Genomic DNA, 22,997 nt, shown 5'->3' with positions numbered 1-22,997 from the left:
TACGAAATTGTGGCCTCGTCAGATGAGTCCTGATTTAAGTTGGTAACGGCTGATTGTAGGATGCGAGTGTGCCGCAGGCCCCTCGAAGCTGTGGACCCAAGTTGTCAACAAGGAACTGTGCGAGCTGGCGATGGCTCCATGTTGGGGTGAGCTGTGTTTATGTGGAACAGGCTGTGTCCTCTGGTCCAACTGAACCGATCACTGACGGGAAACAGTTACATCTGGCTACTTGGAGACCATTTGCAGCCATTCATGGCCTTCATGTTTCCACACAGTGATAAGAGTTTCGTGGATGACAATGCGCCATGTCATCAGGCCACAGTTGTTCGAATTCGGTTTGAAGAACATTCTGGACAGTTTGAGCTAATGATTGGGCCATCCAGATCACTGGACGTGAACCCCATCGAACAATTATGGGGAATAACTGAAAGGACGTTCGTGCACAAAATTCGGTACCAGCAACACTTTCGAAATTATGGACGCCTATAGAGGCAGCACGGTTCAATATCAGCAGAGCATTTACAACGACTGGTTGAGTCCATGCCAGGTGGAGTTCCTATAATATGCTGGCAAAAAGGAGGTCCGCCACGATATTACTAGGTATCCCATGACTTTCACTACCTCAGTGCAGATGTGTATAGAAACGTATGATGTGCTTAATATTAGGAAAATAACCATCTACGGGAAACTAATATTACAAATCCCTCCAGTAAGGATTAATTATCTTTAACCCAGAACACGCCAATGAAATACCGCAGATATAGCCGGGGAGGAGATAAACTGGCGGCACTTCGCCTCCCCCTGCCCCTTCCTTCGCCGCTACGTCGATTCCCCCATTTGACGGCCCGCTCTCGGCACAACGCCATTGGCCGTCGCCTCCCGTTACGAACACTGCCGGTCTGCGCCTTCCCATCTCAGTGCCCGGCAGTCGCCGTCGGAAGCAACAGGTGGCTGCAGTGATTGGCATCATCTTTGCTGCCGCGTCGCGCACACACGTCTCTGACAGCCGTATCGAAGAGCTTTGAGGGCGAGAGTACGAATCGTTCGTTGTTGCTTCGCGCGTTCTATTAACTGACGGTCCGACCTTCTGACCCGACAATCCTGTTCCGTCCGCGTCGAAAATAAATTCTACGCCGACAAACTGTGACACAACGTGGAAAGTGGCACATGTTGCGGAATTATTAACTGGCCAGAGTTATGAGTAGAGCATCGATCTTTATTTAGTTTTCTCCGCCCACGATGTCCAACAACACGACGCAGACCGTTGTAAAGTGAGTACCCTCTTTTTTTGTAGTGACTTATCTCCTCTCCTGTTATTTTTACCTGTTATTTTACTATATTTCTTAGTGTGAAACTTAAGTGCCATGAATCCGCTATTTGGTTTCTATATACTGCTGGCCCTACATTATATTCAACAGCCTCCAACCGTATAATAATGCCTTAAACACTTGTGTCTGTTTCTATTTCTACCTTTCGGACCTGAATTTTTTTCACCAGGCAGGATATTTTTTATTTATTTTCTAATGCTCATACGCAATTTTTTAATCATTATAGAAGCAAGCTGTTTAGAAATATATGTATCCTTTATCATAATATACTTTGTACAACCAGCTTCATTATGTGGACAAAATTAATTAATTTTGAACTAGTTAAGTGTTGCAATACATAAATTAATCATTCAATTATTCCCATGCAAAAGAACAATAATATCCTTCATTTACACAGTGGAATAAAATTAAAAACAGCTTCGGTGTATTCTGGCAGCACGTGCACTTGTTGATGCTTTTATAGCGATACAGGACAAGTGGCGGCACTTGTGCATGATGTACAAATGTGTACGTGATATTTCCATTGAGAAAAAACGTTTCTGTTGAGGTCAAGGGAAAGTAAAATTTAATCTACACAATTGTAACCTGAAAGGGTTAAAATACAGGTGCCACTCATAATTTACCAATTGGCCTGACAGCTTAGACAGATTTGCAAAATTTTATCTGTAATTTTTTCCCTATAGCGCAATGTACCTTGGCTATATAGGCATACAGCACAATACTTTGAAATGTACGTGACACTGAGTGAGCTACATAGACTAGAAAAAGCCAGACAGCGCTTAACTTCGGTGATCTGACTGGAAACGGTGCTACCACTGAGGCAAGCCCGTTGCGTTTACGGTCAATAAGGCGCATCTTAAGTTTTAGGCAATTTTTTTCAGTAACATTTTTAACCATTTTTATTATTAGATTGCAAAGCCAGTCTAAAAAATGTTCTTATAAAGCCGAACTCACATTTAAGATCCTTGAAAATTGTCATATGAACTTTCTTCTTCTTCCTCTTCATCGTCATCAAATGGTTCAAATGGCTCTGAGCACTATGGGACTTAACTTCTGAGGTCATCAGTCCCCTAGAACTTAGAACTACTTAAACCTAACTAACCTAAGGACATCGCACACATCCATGCCCGAGGCAGGATTCGAACCTGCGACCGTAGCGGTCACGCGGTTCCAAACTGAAGCGCCTAGAACCGCACGGCCACACCGGCCGGCTCATCGTCATCGTTGGCCTCTTCATATACTGGGTGATTCACGAAGATATGCAAATATTTTAATATGTTGTTCTATAAGTAAAACTAAAGAAAAGGGTTCATATAAACATAGGTTCGCAAATGTTTAGTTACGGAGTTACAGCGAAAAAGGATTTTGCCTGAAATTTAGCAACTTCGCTAATATGAAGCCATTGCAAAACTTTACAAGGTCAAAGTAAAGCATGATTTCCATTTATTTTGTTGTTATTGATCTGGTGAATCTAATGAAACATGTCCCAGACGTGTATCTGCAGTAGTTTTCCAGAACATCCAGAGAAGCAAAAGAGTAATTTCGTAAAATTTTTAATTTATTAACTACTTGCCCCAATTTGTATTTTTAAATTCCAGATAATTGCACAAACTTTTCGACAGAAGTTGCAGAGAATTTAATTTTGGAAAAATGATGGAAATAACATTAACTGAAACTGTGTGAATGTGTCAGATAATCTGCTTTTATTAATGCCATAACACACGTGAATTCATGTTAAACTGGAAAAAACAAAGCTCAGTGTCAAGGAAATTGTACAGTGTACATACAAATTCACAATACACCCACAATAAATATTCAAAAATGTCTCCACCGAGTTCAATGCATTTAGCTGCACGTGTATGAACAGATTTTGTTGCTCGTTTCTGTTTCACGAGGTTGTTCTTAATTTCGTCAACTGCATTCATAATTCGAGCAAATAATGCCTCACGTGTACTGACTCTGTTCTCATAAACTATGTCTTTCATCCATCCCCATACACAAAAATTCACTGGTGTCAAATCGAGCGATCTGGGTGGCCATAGACATTATGCACCACGACCAATCCATTTCTGGGGGAAATGCTCATTTAAATGTATAGGAACGGTGAAGTGTGGAGCTGCGCCGTCGTGTTGAAAATACATTTGCAATCGCGTAGCAAGTGGAACATCTTCGAGCAAGTGGGGCATTTATTCTTGAAGGAACTGTAAATACGTCTCGCCTTTCCTCGGAAAATGAATGGTTCAATAAAGTGTGTGTTGATTATAGCACACCACACACTTATGCTAAATCGCTGCCGGAAATCGCGTTGCGCTGTTGCATGTGGGTTTGCTTCAGACCATACGTGCTCGTTATGTAAATTTTTTTATACAGTCTCGAGTAAACTGTGCCTCATCAGTAAATAAAACGTATGCGTGTAACTGCTGATTAGTATTTAACCAGTTGCACAACTCCAAGCAAACGGCAGGATCTCCCGGATTTAAATGATACACTTTTTGTATATGGTAAGGATACAGATTATTGTACCTCACTGTACGCCATACCTTGTTGTTGTTGTGGTCTTCAGTCCTGAGACTGGTTTGATGCAGCTCTCCATGCTACTCTATCCTGTGCAAGCTTCTTCATCTTCCAGTACCTACTGCAACCTACATCCTTCTGAATCTGTTTAGTGTATTCATCTCTTGGTCTCCCTCTACGATTTTTACCCTCCACGCTGCCCTCCAATACTAAATTGGTGATCCCTTGATGCCTCAGAATATGTCCTACCAACCGATCCCTTCTCTTCTGTAGCACCACATTTCGAAAGCTTCTATTCTCTTCTTGTCTAAACTATTAATCGTCCATGTTTCTCTTATATACATGGCTACGCTCCATACAAATACTTTCAGAAACGACTTCCTGACACTTAAATCTATATTCGATGTTAACAAATTTCTCTTCTTCAGAAACGATTTCCTTGCCATTGCCAGTCTACATTTTATATCCTCTCTACTTCGACCATCATCAGTTATTTTTCTCCCCAAATAGCAAAACTCCTTTACTACTTTAAGTGTCTCATTTCCTAATCTAATTCCCTCAGCATCACCTGACTTAATTCGACTACATTCCATTATCCTCGTTTTGCTTTTGTTGATGTTCATCTTATATCCTCCCTTCAAGACACTGTCCATTCCGTTCAACTGCTCTTCCAAGTCCTTTGCTGTCTCTAACAGAATTACAATGTCATCGGCAAACCTCAAAGTTTTTTTTCTTCTCCATGGATTTTGATTCCTACTCCGAATTTTTCTTTTGTTTCCTTTACTGCTTGCTCAATATACAGATTGAATAACATCGGGGAGAGGCTACAGCCCTGTCTCACTCCCTTCCCCACCACTGCTTCCCTTTCATGCCCCTCGACTCTTATAACTGCCATCTGGTTTCTGTACAAATTGTAAAGAGCCTTTCGCTCCCTGTATTTTAGCCCTGCCACCTTCAGAATTTGAAAGATAGTATTCCAGTCAACATTGTTAAAAGCTTTCTCTAAGTCTACAAATGCTAGAAACGTAGGTTTGCCTTTCCTTAATATAGCTTCTAAGATAAGTCGTAAGGCCATACCTTAGATTGTGAAATGCCTAATCGTTGAGAGATACATCGTCTACTGGTACTCGGGTTACGTTGAATAGTATCCACAATATTCTCATCATCGTCTTCACGTATCGAGTGCTCGTAGTGATTATGGACGCTAGGTAGAGCACCTGTCTCGCGTTCGAAATACTCCACTAATGCACTAATGGTTCGTGCATTCCGAATCTTCCGAGTTGGGTAATCTCCAAACTACAGCCGTAGCATTACCATCGCATTTGCCATAAATATACATCATATCGACGTATTCCTCTGTCGTAAATTTGAAAGCCATCCTTATTTCATAAATAATATACAAATTACAACAGTTACTGTGTGGTTTCACTGAAACACACTGTTGTTATTATATTCTTTTACTGAACAATGCAGCAAACTAACTCGTTTCAAGGTTATGAAACGACTGAAACAACTGACTAGCGTTCGCCAACAATGACATAAACGCTTCTACATAGTTAATGGAAAGTAAATAATCTCTGGATGCTCTGGAAAACTACTGCAGATACACGTATGGGACACTTTTTATTAGATTCACCTTATCAATAACAACAAAATAAATGGAAATTGTGCTTTGCTTTAATCTCGTAAAGTTTTGTGATGGATTCATAAGAGCGAAGTTGCTAAACTGCTGGCAAAATGTTTTATTAGCCGTAAATCCGTAACGAAACATTTGCAGACCTATGTTTGTACGAACTTTTTTTCTTTAGATTTACTTGTAGAATAACATATTAAAATATTTGCATGTCTTCGTTGAATCACCCTGTATAAGATGGTCCCTCACTGCCATCGAGAGCCGCACTTCATGAAATATTTAACAATAATGTCTTCTCGCACTCTAGACCAGGGGTCTCCAAACTACGGCCCACGAGGCCTGGCAAACCGGCCCTCGTTAGCTGGCCGGACACCCCCGGTATCCGGCCTGCCAAATATTTGAGGTGGTACCTGTACTGCCAACAATTGAGTTTCGAGGCCTATCGCGACCAATACACCGCGACATTGTCGGAGCTCTACCTTTACAAAGCGGAAGGTCATGGTTAAACTTGTGGCTATCCACAATAAACAGACAGAGCATTCTCCGTGCGATAGTGAAAAAGTAGTAGTCTGCCTAAACAAAATGCAATTAATTTATTTTTAACGTACTTTAATTACTAAAATAAATACTCACAATTACACTGTAGTTCCACTAAAAAATACAGTGGAAAAATACTCAAGTCGTGCTATACGTACTTCGATTTTCAGATTTTCCTTGTCTCTTCGATTTCAAACTTTCAATTGCCCCACACTTCGTCGTCTCACCTACTAGTACAGCACATAAAACACTAAAAAACTCGTCAGACACTCGCAACATAGAAACAATCACGCAACAGAACCATCAAATATATGCTCTGCCTCTGATACTCGCTACAAGACTACAAAACTAAACTTACTGTTGCGCCGCTTGAGATAACAATGCGTTGAATACCTCTGTTACGTCTTGCAGTAATAGTGTTGCTAACAATGATTTTGAGATTTCGTTAACTTTGCAGGACGCTTTCGTGAAGAATGTGCAGTGACATACTTTTTTGTAGGTGAAGTTCGCCAGAATAAAATACGCCAGAATTTCGGTCAGGTACGTTCACCAATAAAAATTATTTTTTTTAATTCCGGATTTGGCCTTCTAGGGACCGCGTAAAACAACTATTTTTCAATGTACATTTCTCCTATTGCGCTCCTCCTCTTTTCTCTTCTGCCATTATGTCTTCATCCTCTCTCTGTGCTGCTCCCTTCGGTCTTCTGTCCACACTGTTCCTCCAGTTCTTCTCTTCTTCACTTCAAATCCTTCAAAATGTTGAATTTTGTCTCTCATTAAGTCTCTGTTGGTTATATCATCTTCTCCTATACCCATCTCCTCTAAGTCTGCTTTGACTTCTTTGAACCAGGTAATTTGGGTTCTGGGGTTCTTGTCAAAAAACATGAATATTTTCTTTGTCAGCCTTTCATCATTCATTCTTTTCAAATGGGCGTAAAAGCTTACTCTTCTCTTCCTCATAGTATCTCCCACTTTCTCAATTTTGTCATACACTTCTCTATTACTTCTAAGATTCCAAGTCCCATTCTCAAACCTCGGCCCAAGTACTCTTCTAATGATTTTTCGCTCCTTTTTTTTCTATAGCTTCCATTTCCTTGTTAGTGTTCATTGCTAAACATTCAGATGCAACGTATAAAATTCTATCTAAGGCCCTACAAAACAGATTGGAGAAACAACTTGATCAAGAAATTGGTGAATACCAAGCAGGCTTTAGGAAGGGAAGATCTTGTGTGGAGCAAATTTTAAACTTGAAGTTAATTATTAAATATAGACGATTAAGAGGAAAAGACATCTTTATCACGTTTGTTGACTTCAAGAAGGCGCAAGACTCCGTTGACAGAACAACCTTGGTTAACATCCTTAGGGAGTTTGGAGCAGACAAGAAAACAGTCGCAATCGTCAAAGAAACACTTACGGATACCTATGCAAAAGTAAAGTTCCGTGGTGAGGTATCCAGACCATTCAAAATCAGAACAGGATTAAGACAAGGAGATGGGTTGTCACCTACCCTATTCAACTGTGTGTTAGAAAAAGTTATTAGAGAGTGGAGGAAGAAAACGACTGAAGAAGGAATACAAAAAATCAGATTAGGAAGAATAAAGGATGGATTAGAAGTAGATTGCCTCGCTTTTGCTGATGACTTAGCGATTCTGGCAGGAAGTTTGGAAGAAGCAGTCAAACAGATCACTATTCTGAATGAAACAGCAGAAAAAGCAGGACTGAAAATCTCCTTTGAAAAGACAGAGTACTTAACCAATGTAAAAGAGGCACCGAACAATATGATTACAAAGTATGGCCAGATAAAGAAGGTTTCTAATTTCAAATTATATAATTAAATAAAAATCGTAGTTTCAGTGCTAGCTATTCCCACAACCTTAGATTTTTGCGATTTCATCTTTCCTTTAGTCTTACATTACGGTAATCGTGGAGTGCTAGGGTGCTTTAATCCCACTAGGACTCGTGGAGGAGTCAATGTGGCCCGCGGACTAAAAAGTTTGGAGACCCCTGCTCTAGACCATGACTGTTTTATCCACTGACGCGCTTGTTTGATTGTAGGACGTTTTAAAGCTCGATTTGGCGTGAATTCAGTTGGATTTCATCCATCATCCATCTGTTCCATTCCTCTTTCATGTAAACTTTTTATCGAGACAGCAAGAGGCTGCAATTGCGAAGTAAGTTCTCCCAGAATAACAGCAAGCTCTGTATCTCACTGTTTCAATTTCTCTTTCACATATTGTTTCAAATGACTACTAAACTGATCTAGCACAAAAAGAGAACTCTTCTTCAATAAAGCACCTTTCTTGCACACTCTGTTAATCCATAATTTCATAGCAGCCTTGTCCATCCAGTCCTTGTCATGTACGTGAGCAACAATACCTGGCCGCATTTCAGAAGGTTTTGGCATTTTTTTGCGCTAGAGAATGATCATTGGACTAATTTTAGTACCGTCAGCACAGCGTGAAAGGACAACAGTGCAGTGCATTTTTTAAATGACCACTTGTTTTTATGGTTACAGTTTTAGCTCCTTTCATGGCAACAGTTCTGTTACTCGGCACATCAAATGTCACAGGCGTTTCACCCATATTTGCTACTCGGCTTAGTTCCACACGGGTTTTATTTCGATGTGGAATAAAAAAGACATGGAAAGATAATATTCTCTCTTCATACTCTTGTGGCGTTGTTTGAGATTGTTTGGTTTTGGCTCGCAAGCGAAGTTCATGGCGCTTCATAAACCTGTGTTACTCCACCCTTAAAGTCAGTTAAGTTCCACTATAGCGCTAGCTTACGAGCGTGTATTTGAATGATTTTCGTATTAATTACAGTGCCATTTTGACTGTGTCCTTGAGTCTATTTCAATATGTCCTCTTCTAGTTTTGGCCATTTTGCATTCAGTTCTCTATTTGCACATTTAGTCTTCCTCATTTTTTTCCTGTTCTTCCTTACTAGATAGCCAATCGCGAATATTTTTTTCTGTTGGTGGATGGTGGAGGGCCGAAATGCCGCTCAGCTGCTGTTTTTCCATGTTCTCCTGCATACGCTGTTACTCTTTAAGTTTACAGCCCACATCATAAGAATACCGTTTATTTCCTGCCATGAGCGAAACTAGCTACTAATAAAAATATTGTACTGTTACCGAGAACACAAAGCACTTTCAGTTCAAGTTCACTGTCAGCGTAGCCTGCAGTGACGCATCATAGGCTAGAGCTAGACAGTGTGTTCTGCGTTTGTGACGGCGGGGCGGGAGGCAGACAGAGTTAACAAGCTGGTGAATGCCGGCAACTCGTGTTCGTCGCAGGGTGTGTACTGCTGCTGGCAGTTGATCCAGTTTTACAGGTAGAGATACGTTTCCCGCGGCGTCGAATATATGGCTAGTTTGAAGACTGCCGGGAATTTTAAACCAAACGCTGTAATAATTTATAGTGTAAGAAGCACCTGACTTTTAGAGACAATTTTTCGAAGAAAAACAATGCATTTTTTAGTCGTAATCGGTTCTAGTGGCGACTTGAACACCAGCTGACGATGGCGCTGGGCAAAGTTGGAACTGCTTGGTCCCGTATGGCACCGACGCACGAGGGGGTATTTTGCCCTAAAAGCTGGTCAGAAGTCCACTTTTGAAATGTGAGTAATTCCCAGAATGCGTGACTTCCTGCTGTTGTCTGATAGAAGCGGCACTGCTGAGGCGGTGTGTTGCTCGCTCATTCTGTACTGATACGCGGTACAGCCAGTCTGTACTTACGTCGCGCTTGCAGTACGTCTGAAGCTCCTCTACTGCCTTGAAATCACTCTGCGTTTCTGAGTGTGCTAAAGTGTATTTTTACTGGAAATGCGGTGAAAAGCATATGGATTTCGAACATTTAGATATGTATTGTCATTTATAATTATTTTCATTCATACTATTTACTACTTTTATGGTAATCTTTTTTTTTTGTAATAGATCAGCTTTTTTCCTGCATATTTGTTAATATAGAGTGATAGAAAAGTCATTTCTCTGGTGCAAGTTTTTTTAAAAATAGCCGCTGAATACCGCAGTTTGATTTTATGCGATTGAAGATGCAACAGATCTAGTAAAGGGACTGTCTGAACTTCGACTGTTCGTTTTCTTTTGGAGTAGCGCTGCGAGGTGTGGAATCCTTACCAGACAGGATTAACGGAATACATAGAGAAAGTTCAAAGAAGGGGCCCACGTTTTGTATTATCGAGAAATAGGAGAGAGAGTGGCACTGATGTGATACAGGATTTGGGGTGTATATCATTAAAACAGAGGCGCTTCTCGTTATGGCGGGATCTTCTCACGAAATTTCAATCACCAACTTTGTCCTCCGAATGCGAAATTATTTTGTTGGCACCGACCGACATAGGGAGACACGATCATCGTTATAAAATAAAGGAAATCAGAGTTCACACGGTGTTTGTTTTTTCCGCTCGCTGCTCGACGCTGGAATAATGGAGAAAGTAGTGCCAGGCACTAAAATGTGATTTGCAGAGTATACATGTAGTCACCTACAGAAAAGTCGTCTCCAGAATGAGTTCTGAAATCGTATTGGTTTTTATTCTAGGCCCTTCGGAAGTAAAAATTATGACAGGAAAAGAGAGATGTTCTGATAAAGAGTTTGTAAAAAGATTGGACTTCATGAAAAATTATGTAGTATGAGATCCTACCTTCCCTGAGGAAGGAAAGAAAGGTTTTAAACACAAACTGTGTTATATAAAAAGTCAGAATTAAAGAAACGATGGCTTGCGTCACATAAGCCTGAGAGTACTTTCTTAAAAAATAACCGTAAGTGGCTGCAAAGTACCAATAACAGCACGTGTTCTAGGAATCGAATTGGTAGCCATCAAAGTCGTTCGTAGAGTTAAGGGAATGCAGTAAAAGACGTAAGACACACCTACTGACAAAATATTTTGGTGCTGTAGAATTAAAGTATTCCAGTCAAATCAAGTGCCGAGAAACTAGAAATGTTGAGGGTTCCAAAGTGGTTAAAAACACTACTTCACCTTCTACAACAGGCCCTAAATACAGGCAAGCATTAGATCGGAGTCATAGAGACTTACAAGCAAAAAAATGACTTTCACGCATCTAAACCTTGTCAATCTTTATGGAAGCCTCGCTGGAATACAAAATAATACGAGAAGCTGATAAGAAGGTACATCCCTGTTACAGTACGCTTTAAGAGGTTAAAAAGCAATGCTACTATGTGGTTTCGACGCGCAAGTTGCCGAAGTGGCGTCGGAGGCCCTAGTCAAACGACATTTACATTTTGCTTTGTGGCTGAATCCATCAGCAGACTGCAACATGAGTGAAGATTTAATTTCTAGCTTTGTTTAATCACACATATGGGCGAATTGAATTATATTAGAAAGAGGTTTCAAATGATCTTCCAAATGGTAACATAAGCGCATTGGAATTTATCATTCAAAAGGAACAGTGTCGGTTAAATTTTCTGCCGGTATGCTTTCTCGCTAGAGGCCGTAGTTCTCGAAATATTGAAGAAAAACGTACAAAATTCACTTTCAAAGTCACCCCCACTCCAACATTCAGTCCGTCAGGATTTCTAGTATGCTGTTAATGACACTCCTTCCGAGAACTGTACAAATATTTGTGACTGCATAAATTATATCCCACGTTCGATTTCTTTGGCATTTAGTGACTGGTCTTAATACGCCATCGGCTTAGCCGAGAACTTACAGATTGTATAAATTGTATTAAAAAAATTTGTGAACTTTCAGATGGTTCAAATGGCTCTGAGCACTATGGGATTTAACGTCTGAGGTCATCAGTCCACTAGAACTTAGAACTACTTAAACCTAACTAACCTAAGGACATCACACACATCCATGCCCGAGGCAGGATTTGAGCCTGCGACCGTAGCAGCAGCGGGGTTCCGGAGTGAAGCGCCTAGAACCGCTCGGCCACCGCGGCGGGCCCTTGTGAATTTTAACATCATCAAATAAATAACTACACTATTATACTCGTCAGGCTTTCTGACTGCGAAATTACTGTACTTTTAATGCTTATATTTGGGTCGAGTTGTCAATGTAATTAGTTTATCGTAACATTTAGAAAAGACGTATAATTTCATAACTCTCACGGGTACGCTTGGATTAATAATGTTCACTACGTCTTCGACTATGCAGGTGGAGTAATAATCCAATCAACAGAGACCAAAATAGATCGAATGTTGAAAGGTGGCTACACTGAGCCACAGCGCCAGAGATCGCTAGAGAGCATTGTTCCGCCGCCTCCACGGGCAGTGATTATTGAGATGTCGTAGTAGTCAGTTCGTGTTTAGATGTGCTAGAAGTCAGTGCTTGTCGAGGACTCGTAGTAGTCAGTTCGTGTTCAGATGTGCTAGTAGGGAGTGCTTGCTGAGATGTGATACTGAAAAGTTCTTGTTGAGATGTGGTAATAGCGAGTCGGTGTGGAGATATATTGTATAGAGTGATTTTGGTCAATATATGAAGGTAACGAAACTTGATTTATTTTTCATTATTTCCATGTTTTAAATAATGCGTCATTACAGGTTCAGTCAACAAAGCATCTGGCTTGTGTTCTTGTATTAGAGTGTAATTCTGGTTTTCTTGAGTAATTATGGTATTTTTATTTTCTTTAATTAATTCAGTATAAATGATATTTAAAATTTCTTGTGTTGTTAAAGAAGAATCGTGCCAGATGCGTACGTTGAGTCATACTACCACACACAGAACAGTTATACTTGTGCTTTGGTTTCGTAGGTTTTTATAGTTGCTGGGGACTTAATTAATTAATTGTGTTAATGAAAATTTCCATTTCATTCTTTGTTGTTGTTCTATGCAGTCAGATAGCGTAATAATACTAGTCAGGGCCAACCGTTTACGAGACATTGCGTAATCGGACATACAGCTACTAAAGCAAAAATTAAAATTATTTGCATTCTATTTTAATTAAGCCCCCATGCACGTGGCGACCACTGCTTCGGATCGTCCCTTGGAATTCTTCTGATTGTGAAAATAGTAGACAGTAGTATTGTTGTAGTAATTTGTAGTTTAGTAATTGTAGTCTATTTTGCATGTGTAGATTTGGTAATTGTCATTCTTCTAATGGTATTTTTTTTTTCTCTGAATTTGAATTGTTGTCTTGTACACGCGTTTGACGATTTAGTGCAATTATTTCAATTGTTCGTTAATCGTGTTTGAGGGAAACATTTCGAGTGAATGGTATTGTTGGAGATAAAGAGTCATTGTGTATAATTTCCGTACAGTGACGAGTTTTGTATGTTTTGTAAATGATTACGCGATCAATGAAAAAGGCGAAAATGATGGATAGTGAGAATGACGAAATTGTTAACATGGCGAACTCGCCAACAGAGGAAAACAGTATCATGAATAATGAAGTGGAAAACAATTTAATAAGTCGGGAAAATAGTCCGGAACCATTTCAAAATTTTTCTCAATCAGGAAATTCACAGAATACGAGATTAACGATAGAAGATTCTGAAATAGTATCGAACACAGATAGCTTTACAGCTATGACGAAGGAAACTGGTTTTGCGGGAAATGTTAGGGGCGAAAAGAATTTTGAAACACTTAACACGGAGCAGTTGATGAGTGCAATATTAAATTTGGGATCACGGTTCGACTCACTAGACTCACAGATAGGAACAATTAAATCAGAGATGGGAACTTTACGATCTGAATTAAAAACTGATATGGGAACAATGGAAACACGGTTTGGATCTGAATTAAAAACAGAGATGGGAACTTTGGAAACACGGTTAGACTCACGAATAGGGACATGTTTCAAAAATATGAAAGATGAGTTAAAGAAAGAAATCAGAGAAGAAGTACAACCAATTTTGAATTCTCACAATAATAGATTAATTGCAGTAGAGATTAGACAAAGGGAACAGGATAGAGAACAGGAGGAAAGAGATCGCGTGATAGTACAAAAATTTTCAGAGTTAAATTTACAACGTGCACACGATAAGGAAGAAATATTTGAGAGAATCGAGGAATCCGTACCAAATGACAGATTAAATAACCTAACACACCAATATGAACAGTTAACTATCAAATGTGTCAATACTGAAACCCGAGTCGCGACACTTACGGAAGACGTAAATAAACAGAAAGAAAAAATAGGTGACTTATCGGAAAGAGTTGAGGAGATTTCAGATAAATTGACAAATCTTAGTTTACATGGGGACAGAGATGCAGATGATACAGCTCCATTACCATTTGCAGAAACCGAAGAGTACCAGAACATAAATAAGCATGTTGAAAATCAGGGAAAATTTAATGAACGCGTTAAAAGGGAAGTTGAGGCATTACGAAAGCAAGTCAAACAAATTGAAGGCGAAATCGTAGGAAAAGACAGCAAAAGAAATTTAGAATCACAGATACCAGGGGGGTTTGAAGAAAGTAATTTGTTTCATTTACGGGATGCAACAAGAGAGCGCCAGGCGCGCGAACTTGACAATAATCGACATTCGGACTGGAACAGACGCGGTAGGTCTTTGTCGCCGCGAGGCGGAAACTTTGACTATAAACACTTTTTGACTGTTCGGAAATTTAAGATCTTCCGTAATTCTAAGAATGACGTACATCCATGTTCATGGTTAGATCAATTTACGTACGCACTTCCGCCAGATGTGCCACAAAGTCACAAACTGGAAATTTATGTGCAGCTATTAAAGTCCTCAGGGGATTCACTATACTAAGTGAATATGTGCCGTAGCGATCACAGGGCCCCGAGCTGTAGTGGTGCTATTTCCCTTTTAGTTTTCTGCACCGCTGCCTACTCTTTCACTATTCTTTGCATCTATAAAAACAACTCTTCTACTATCCATCTATCTAGACAGTAGGTAAAGAATAACCGGATTTGACTGTTTTACCCAAAAGTGACTTCGGAAATTACCGTTTGGACTTACTATGTTGTCTGCAGCATTCATTCGTAATTTAAACGAAATTTTACCTGTTTATCTTCGTGACAATATTACTTCATATGTTGACGATATTCTTTTTGCTAAACGTTCTTGGAGTGAGCACAACAAAATTTTGGATTCATTATTACGTATTTTTGCACGAGTTGGCATGACAGTGAACTTGGAAAAATCTGAATTTGGTCGTTCTCAGGTGAAATTTCTCGGTCACATTATTTCTACAGAAGGTATTCTTTCTGATCCAAAAAAATTAGACGCTGTTCGTAATTATGCTGTTCCTACCACAAAACGTGAGGTTCGTAGTTTCCAAAATTTTTGTGGAATGATATACTTTTGAAAAAATTTTGTGGAATGACATACTTTAGAGAAACTAACAGCTACATGTAAACATGCAGAGAGTACAAGGATACCGCGCCGCGTTCCGGCGGCGGCACAGACTCAAAGCAACAGTCAAGTCGGCGCGCCGCACAAGGCAGTCGTTGACCGCAATCACTTCTTACGTCACGCGCCTACAGCTGATCGAGCGCCCAGTGTGAATGCACTGACAGCCGTAAACAAATACACAGTCTAATTTCTCGGATTAAATTCTGTATAAAGCTATAAGGACTTCAAAAATTATGTTATTAACGTTCAGTATTTTTCAGGATACGGTTGTGTAAAATATTTAAGACCTTCAGGTAAATTCTGTGCATGTCCGACGTTAAGACGACTTACTATGGAGAAAATTTCAGGAAGAATGGAATTTCGAAAAAAAAAGTAATAAATTAAAAAGGGTAATTATTAATTGAGTTTATTTTTCAGGTAACATATTTCCACTTAGGTACGTACTTTTTGCTTCTTGCGATTACGTGACTCATACTTTGTGCTAATTTCATGTTCTATGAATTTACTTGTGAAGCGACGTGCTTGCGCACATTAACTGATTTTGACAATGATTGATTAATGAACAGGCTTGTTATTTGTATATATTATGCATCGCTTGGCTGCACTGCTTTTTTACTGATGTCACATTTTTTTTATTATGTGCCTGCTGTGCTTATTTATTTAAATTATAATTGTCACCTGATTAGTTGTGCTGTTATGTATGTAGGTTATACTTTGTGATTTATCTGCTTGCGCCTTCATGTTTACTTATTAAGATTACATACGAACATTTATTTGCTTATGCTGATATGATGCTAATGACTTGTTTATTACGTAAGATATATGTTTGCTGCCTTTTGTATGGATTGCATATTTACACATTTCTGTTTTGTTGTCATAACTACTCTTCAATTTAGAATATAGCAATGCTGATGTACAGTGTACGAACATAGAGTTTAGGTTACACTGTGGTATTAATTATAGATTGTTCGCTTGGCAGAGCCTCGTTGTAGGGATTGTGCTGCATCCATTTGTTGACATTCTGTTCTCTACTGGTATATTTACTCGCTATTGCATGTTTTGCTTACGCTCAGTGCCTTATATTTTTAAGATAAGAAAATGAACTGCTATAATTCGACGAACGACATTAGTACAAGAAAGTCAGAGAAGTCACATGAGCTGAGGTTTTATGGAAGCTGTATAAATTTATGCTAATAGGAAGGAAGCTAACGACATGACATACCAAAACTAGGTTTAGACCATTGACAGTTATTACACTGCATTTTTCGTGAGCAATTGAAATAGGAAGTGACACTTGACACAAAAAATACTCCACATGTTTGCTTCTGCTATGATTCTTGAAGTGGTGTACACACTGTGAAATATTATGATCATTCACACTCCGTAATCGTACTTAATTACTGAGAGTTATTCGAACTAAGTCTGTTAGAGCTCATGTATGCATTTCTTTTATTTAATGATGGACAAGGAACCAAAATGTATCTTATAATTTATAATGAGTAGCAGTTGGATCAGATGGATTACACGAGAGGCTGTGTGTTGACATTGTGTCTTCGGATTGTATGAGATGATGAATTGAAGTTTGCACTAGAATTTTGTCTGTACTTGTTCGAGGAGACTGACTGGAGGAAAGAGTTGTTATGGAAGTAAAATGATATTGGTGCTGAGGTTTATATATATCGACGTAGTGAAGAGGTATTATTGAAGTATTAACATTAAGTGATGATTATTGGAGTTTTCGTGGACAAGAGGTAAGGTAAATGATATTGATGATAAGGTTTATATGTATCGACGTATTGAAGAGGTATTAGCGAAGTATTGAGATTATGCTGATGATTATTGGAGTTTTGGTGGATAAGAGGTAAAGTAAGTGAGGAGCATATTTTTTTTTGTTGGTCCATATGGAACATGGAGGATGAAGATGGCAGACTAGAACACTCTAGTAGAAGGAAGATTGTCTACACACACACTTTGTCAAATCACTAAGCAGTATATACTTTTTTTGAGAGAGGAAGAATTTGCATATCTTGGTACACTGACAGTTGTTCAGCAACCGTACATTTTGATCTGGCTTGGCAAACATTGGTCTTGACATGATGACTATGACGCTGACTTAACTATTATTGACTGTTATACATTGCTACCACTACTACTTGATACACATGATGAACATAAAATTTTGACAGAATTGCATTTACACAGTTAACACTATTCAACTACACAGGAGCACTAAATGTGGATGAAAGATGAGTGAGTGTGTTTTGTCTGTTTTCCTTTTATAATCCCAGAGAAGTGATCCCAACCTATCTCCATAAATATTATTTTACTTGTTTGTTGTGGCTTGCACTGACACTCATAAATATTATAGGTTTACTGGTATTTGTGTATTGTAATAGTTAATAGGACAATTATCTGATATCATTTGTGTGTTTATTATGATTTGTATGTTTAGTGTAAGAGCATTGATTATAATTTGTTAAAGAAATTGTATGTGCATTCATGACTGAACTGTCTCAGTAGTTATGGTGAATAGTATGGACTGTTACTTGCACTTTTTCTACATGATTGGTGCCACAAGGACATGTTTAATTTCTGCTGATGAACAGTGTGATCAGTGCTAGTGAATTTTATGGAACTGCTTCTGCTGAGAAATGTGACTTGTTGCTGTGTGCACCTGCTCAACATTGCTGGTGCCACTAATGGAACTGCTTATACTGAAATGGTGTTACTTGTTGGTGTCTGCACCTGCTCAACATTGCTGGGTGCCACTGATGGACTGCTTCTACCGAAATGATGTCACTTGTTGCTGTGTGCACCTGCTCAACATTGCTGGTGCCACTAATGGAACTGCTTATACTGAAATGGTGTTACTTGTTGGTGTCTGCACCTGCTCAACATTGCTGGGTGCCACTGATGGACTGCTTCTACTGAAAAGATGTCACCTGTTGATGTCGGCACCTGCTCAACATTGCTGGGTGCCACTGATGGACTGCTTCTACTGAAAAGATGTCACCTGTTGCTGTGTGCACCTGCTCAACATTGCTGGTGCCACTAATGGAACTGCTTATACTGAAATGGTGTTACTTGTTGGTGTCTGCACCTATTCAACATTACTGGGTGCCACTGATGGACTGTTTCTACTGAAAAAAATGTCACTTGTTGGTTTTTGCACCTGTTGACCATTGCTGGGTGCTACTGCTGGAACTGTCAACTGCTTATTCTTGAGCTATGGAAAGCGTTTATGTGAATATTTGTATAAACTGATTTTTTGTGTATTACTGTTTGTGAAAAGTTATGAGACTCTTACCTGCACATATTCGTCATTGCTGACGCTATTGATTGAACTGTTTAACCACATAATACTTGTGTAAACTGTTATGTAAAGTCACATGTATGAAAGAATTTGTATTGCTTACTGTATTCTATATAATAGGTTATTGAAAGGTCAGTGCAAAGCCAAAATTTTATCTAGTTATATGATATTTACGTATTAATATTATCTTTATTTTTGTCTGTATTTTTTTGACGAATTTGGTGGTATTTTCACCACCAATGCTGGCAAAAATACCATCAAATTCTAGCCGTGGGGGAAGGGCATATGAAAGGTGGCTACACTGAGCCACAGCGCCAGAGATCGCTAGAGAGCATTGTTCAGCCGCCTCCACGGGCAGTGATTATTGAGATGTCGTAGTAGTCAGTTCGTGTTTAGATGTGCTAGAAGTCAGTGCTTGTCGAGGACTCGTAGTAGTCAGTTCGTGTTCAGATGTGCTAGTAGGGAGTGCTTGCTGAGATGTGATACTGAAAAGTTCTTGTTGAGATGTGGTAATAGCGAGTCGGTGTGGAGATATATTGTATAGAGTGATTTTGGTCAATATATGAAGGTAACGAAACTTGATTTATTTTTCATTATTTCCATATTTTAAATAATGCGTCATTACAGGTTCAGTCAACAAAGCATCTGGCTTGTGTTCTTGTATTAGAGTGTAATTCTGGTTTTCTTGAGTAATTATGGTATTTTTATTTTCTTTAATTAATTCAGTATAAATGATATTTAAAATTTCTTGTGTTGTTAAAGAAGAATCGTGCCAGATGCGTACGTTGAGTCATACTACCACACACAGAACAGTTATACTTGTGCTTTGGTTTCGTAGGTTTTTATAGTTGCTGGGGACTTAATTAATTAATTGTGTTAATGAAAATTTCCATTTCATTCTTTGTTGTTGTTCTATGCAGTCAGATAGCGTAATAATACTAGTCAGGGCCAACCGTTACGAGACTTCGTAATCGGACAAACAGCTACGAAAAATTAAAATTATTTTCATTACATTTAATTAAGCCCCCATGCAATGTCGAGAATACTTCGTGTGGTATAAATTTTTCTACATTGATTGGAGGCAGTGCTACGAACAACACACTAGAAATTCCGACTGGTGAGGGACGAGAGTGGGGATGGAGGTACGTTTGAATGTCAAATTTGTAAGTTTTCGTTCAGTAGCTCGAAAACCGTGGCCTCCAGCGAAAACGTATCCCAGTACAAAATTTATCTATATTACATCTTCTTCAGTTCATGATTATAGGTCAACGGGCAGTACCCTACAGGTTTTGATGATTGAGTTTTCGAGTACCAAAATACTCTGATGGGCCAAAACATCGTGACCACTGCCCACTGTGACGCTGGATGACCGACAACGCGGTCACGTGGCGCGCTAACAAAAGTATGTTAGGGGAGCGGACACGGGCGGGGCGTCGCCGTAACGAAGATACGGGTAGCAAATTAGGAAATCTATTAAGATAAGCGCCTTTGACAAAGGGCAGAGTATTATTACGCAGGGCCTCTTAACTAGTATCTGGAAAACGCGAAGCTGGTCGAATGTACACGTGCTACTGTCGTGAGCATCTTGGGACAGAGGTAGAAGGACAGTGAAACCGCCATCAGGCGCTAAATGGTTGGACATCCACGACTCTGTACAGAACGTGGGGGTTCGGAGGCTTGCCTGCTCTGTAAAGTAGAACAGTTGGTGATCTGCGGCTGGTGCACGCACAAGTGCTTGGGAGCACACCGTTCATAGTACAGTGTCGAACACGGAGCTCTGCAGGAGGCCACCCCTATGTGTTCACATGTGGCCCAACGGCATCGTCAGTTAAGGTTGCAGTGGGCACGGGACAAACAGCATTCGACTGTCGATCAATGCACACGTGTCGGCTCTTCGGGTGAATCACATTTCTGCTACACGAAGTCGATGGTCGTCTCCACAAGCGCCGTCATCGAGGTGAATGGCGGCTCGAAACGTGCATCGCGCCACGGACTCAGGCTGGTGGGAGCAGTGTTATGCTGTGGGACACGTTCTCCTCCGCTTGCGTAGTAATCGAAGACACGCTGACAGCTGCGAACCACTGCATCCCTTCAAGCTTGATGTTTTCGTGACGGCGATGTCATCTTTCAGCAGACTGTCCATGTCTCGGAGCTACAACCGTCGTACAGTGGTTTGAGGAGCATTATGGTGAACTCCTGTTGATATCTCGCCTGATGTAAATCGTATGGAAGACATCTTGGTGGTGACCTGGCGCCATCACCGCACACGCAAATCAGCGGCCCGTTATTTACGCGAATGATATGACCTGTGCGTAGATATCTGATGCCACACACCTCGACAAACTTATCAACAAACTTTCGAATCCCTGGTACGCAGAATCAGTGATGTACGAGTATTTCGTTCCAAAGGCGGAAAAACAAGCTGTTAAGCAGCGGGTCGTAACGTTTTGGCTCGTCATTGTATGTGATGTAAATGGCCGTATCTTTTGATTGTATTAACTTAGTAGCTTTCAATTTTTAGACTGCCAACAGACCGTACACCTTAACCTGTGACATTAATCTGAACTTGGTACTTGTACTTGTTCCTGAGAAAAAGGGTTCTTAACAGCCAGACAAAAAGAGAAACGGACAACAAAGCGATACTTTTAAGATTTCCGTTTTTAGACAGAGAGGCGCAGAACCATGAGAGTTGTTCTATGTTCGACTGTCCTTCTCTGCGTTCTGCCCGCAGATTTATTTAGTAGAATGAATGAAAATGAACTTCAGTTGAGCCAGGAGAATGACAGTTCTGTGTTGTTATTGGTTCAAATGGCTCTGAGCACTATGGGGCTTAACTTCTGAAGTCACCAGCCCCTAGAACTTAGAACTACTTAAACCTAACTGACGTAAGGACATCACACACATCCATGCCCGAGGCAGGATTCGAACCTGCGACCGTAGCGGTCGCGCGGTTCCAGACTGTAGCCCCTAGAACCGCTCGGCCACCCCGGCCGCCCTGTGTAGTTTAGGTCAAAACACTTTAAGAACCTCCGTACTTTGATGGAAGACGCTGTTTATTTAGAAGGTTAGTCTTTTGGAAAAAAATTAGAAAAAGTTGTACTAGTAAGTGGTTACTTCAATTTTAAATGATAACTAGTAACAGAGAAATCATAATAAAATTAAAAAAAAATTATTTTCGTCAAAATGTCGAAAAAACCGCCGTACTACTAATAGTTTTTTGGTACTGAAAGTATTCGCTTTTCGCCGAACACCAGTGTTCTACAGAACGAAATTTGGGGAAGTCACAGGAACAGTGCTCTAGAACTGGTCGCAATGGCTTCTTGTAAACAATCTACTTTAGCATGCGCCGCACTTTCCTAGGGACCTTCTAGCAAAAAAAAAAAACAAGTCTTTATGAGACTTACAGAAAAAAATATCGCAACACCAAAAAATGATTAATGTAGAGTGATGAAATTTCGGGAATATATTTTTGTGCGGAACATATTTAAGTGATTAACAGTGCAGGCTCACAGGTTAACTCCAGGTGTGGGCCGACTGTGTCTAGCACGCAGACAGGTTGGTTGTAGGATCTCAGCTGGCCTCCTTCTAGCCAACTCGGGCACCACTGACTACGAGGCAGTGCCAGCTTTCATCAGAAAACACAACAGGTGTCGACCCCGATTTGTAACACATCGATTTGTCAGTGTGGTGCCGACTGCTGCTCAGACTGCTGCTGCAGGTGCAGTGCGATGTGCCAGGGCCAGGCGCCGGATACGATGGCCTTCCCTCTCAGCAGTGCCACGTGGCCTACTGGAGCCCGGTCTTCTTGCGGCCGTACATTGATGCGACCACCGCTGCCAGCAAGGATGTATAGTGTCTACATTCCTGCCGAGTGTTCCTGCAATAACGCAGAACGAACATCCAACTTGTCGAAGCTCTCTTAAAGGCAGTTTGACTAACATCAACTTTTATGGAAATGTGCTCTCCCTAAATTTTGAAAAAAATCGCACTACAGCCAGTTCTCTACAGCAAATAGAGTACTACAAAGAATCTATGCAGCACATGAACAGAAGCCAACTTTTGGGTGTACATAAAAACCTGAACTGGGAGAACCATGTTACTGAGCTTCTCAAACAACTAAGTTCAGCTACTTTTCCTTCTATTGCAATTGCTGCTCTTCGAAACAAACGTATCAAGCTCCTAGCATAGTTTGCATATTTCCAATCTAAAACGCCGTACGGGATAATTTTCTGGGCTAACTCATCACGTAGAAAGAAAGTATTGACTGCACAAAAGCGATCAGTAAGAATAATGTGTATTTTTCACTCACGGACGGCATGTAGGTGCCTCTTCAAGCAGCTAAGCATTTTAAGTGGACCGTCACAATACAT

General features: G+C 40.1%; 1 protein-coding gene across 4 annotated transcripts in view; it reads left to right on the top strand.

Annotated features, from left to right (window-relative positions):
* The first annotated feature begins 887 nt into the window (after positions 1–887).
* LOC126213259 (neprilysin-2-like) overlaps positions 888–22,997 on the top strand; it is a 255,251-nt gene continuing 233,141 nt past the window's right edge. For 3 of the 4 annotated variants that reach the window (XM_049940914.1, XM_049940915.1, XM_049940913.1), the window contains exon 1: positions 889–1,271. In XM_049940914.1, coding sequence (XP_049796871.1) covers positions 1,240–1,271 — 32 coding nt within the window. In that variant the 5' untranslated portion in view covers positions 889–1,239. Of the gene's footprint in view, positions 1,272–22,997 lie in introns of all 4 variants that reach the window. The other variant, XM_049940916.1, reaches the window with a different exon arrangement.

Source organism: Schistocerca nitens, chromosome 11 (genome assembly GCF_023898315.1).
Source record: "Schistocerca nitens isolate TAMUIC-IGC-003100 chromosome 11, iqSchNite1.1, whole genome shotgun sequence".
NCBI lineage: Eukaryota > Metazoa > Arthropoda > Insecta > Orthoptera > Acrididae > Schistocerca > Schistocerca nitens.
This window is presented reverse-complemented; position numbering and strand designations above follow the sequence as displayed.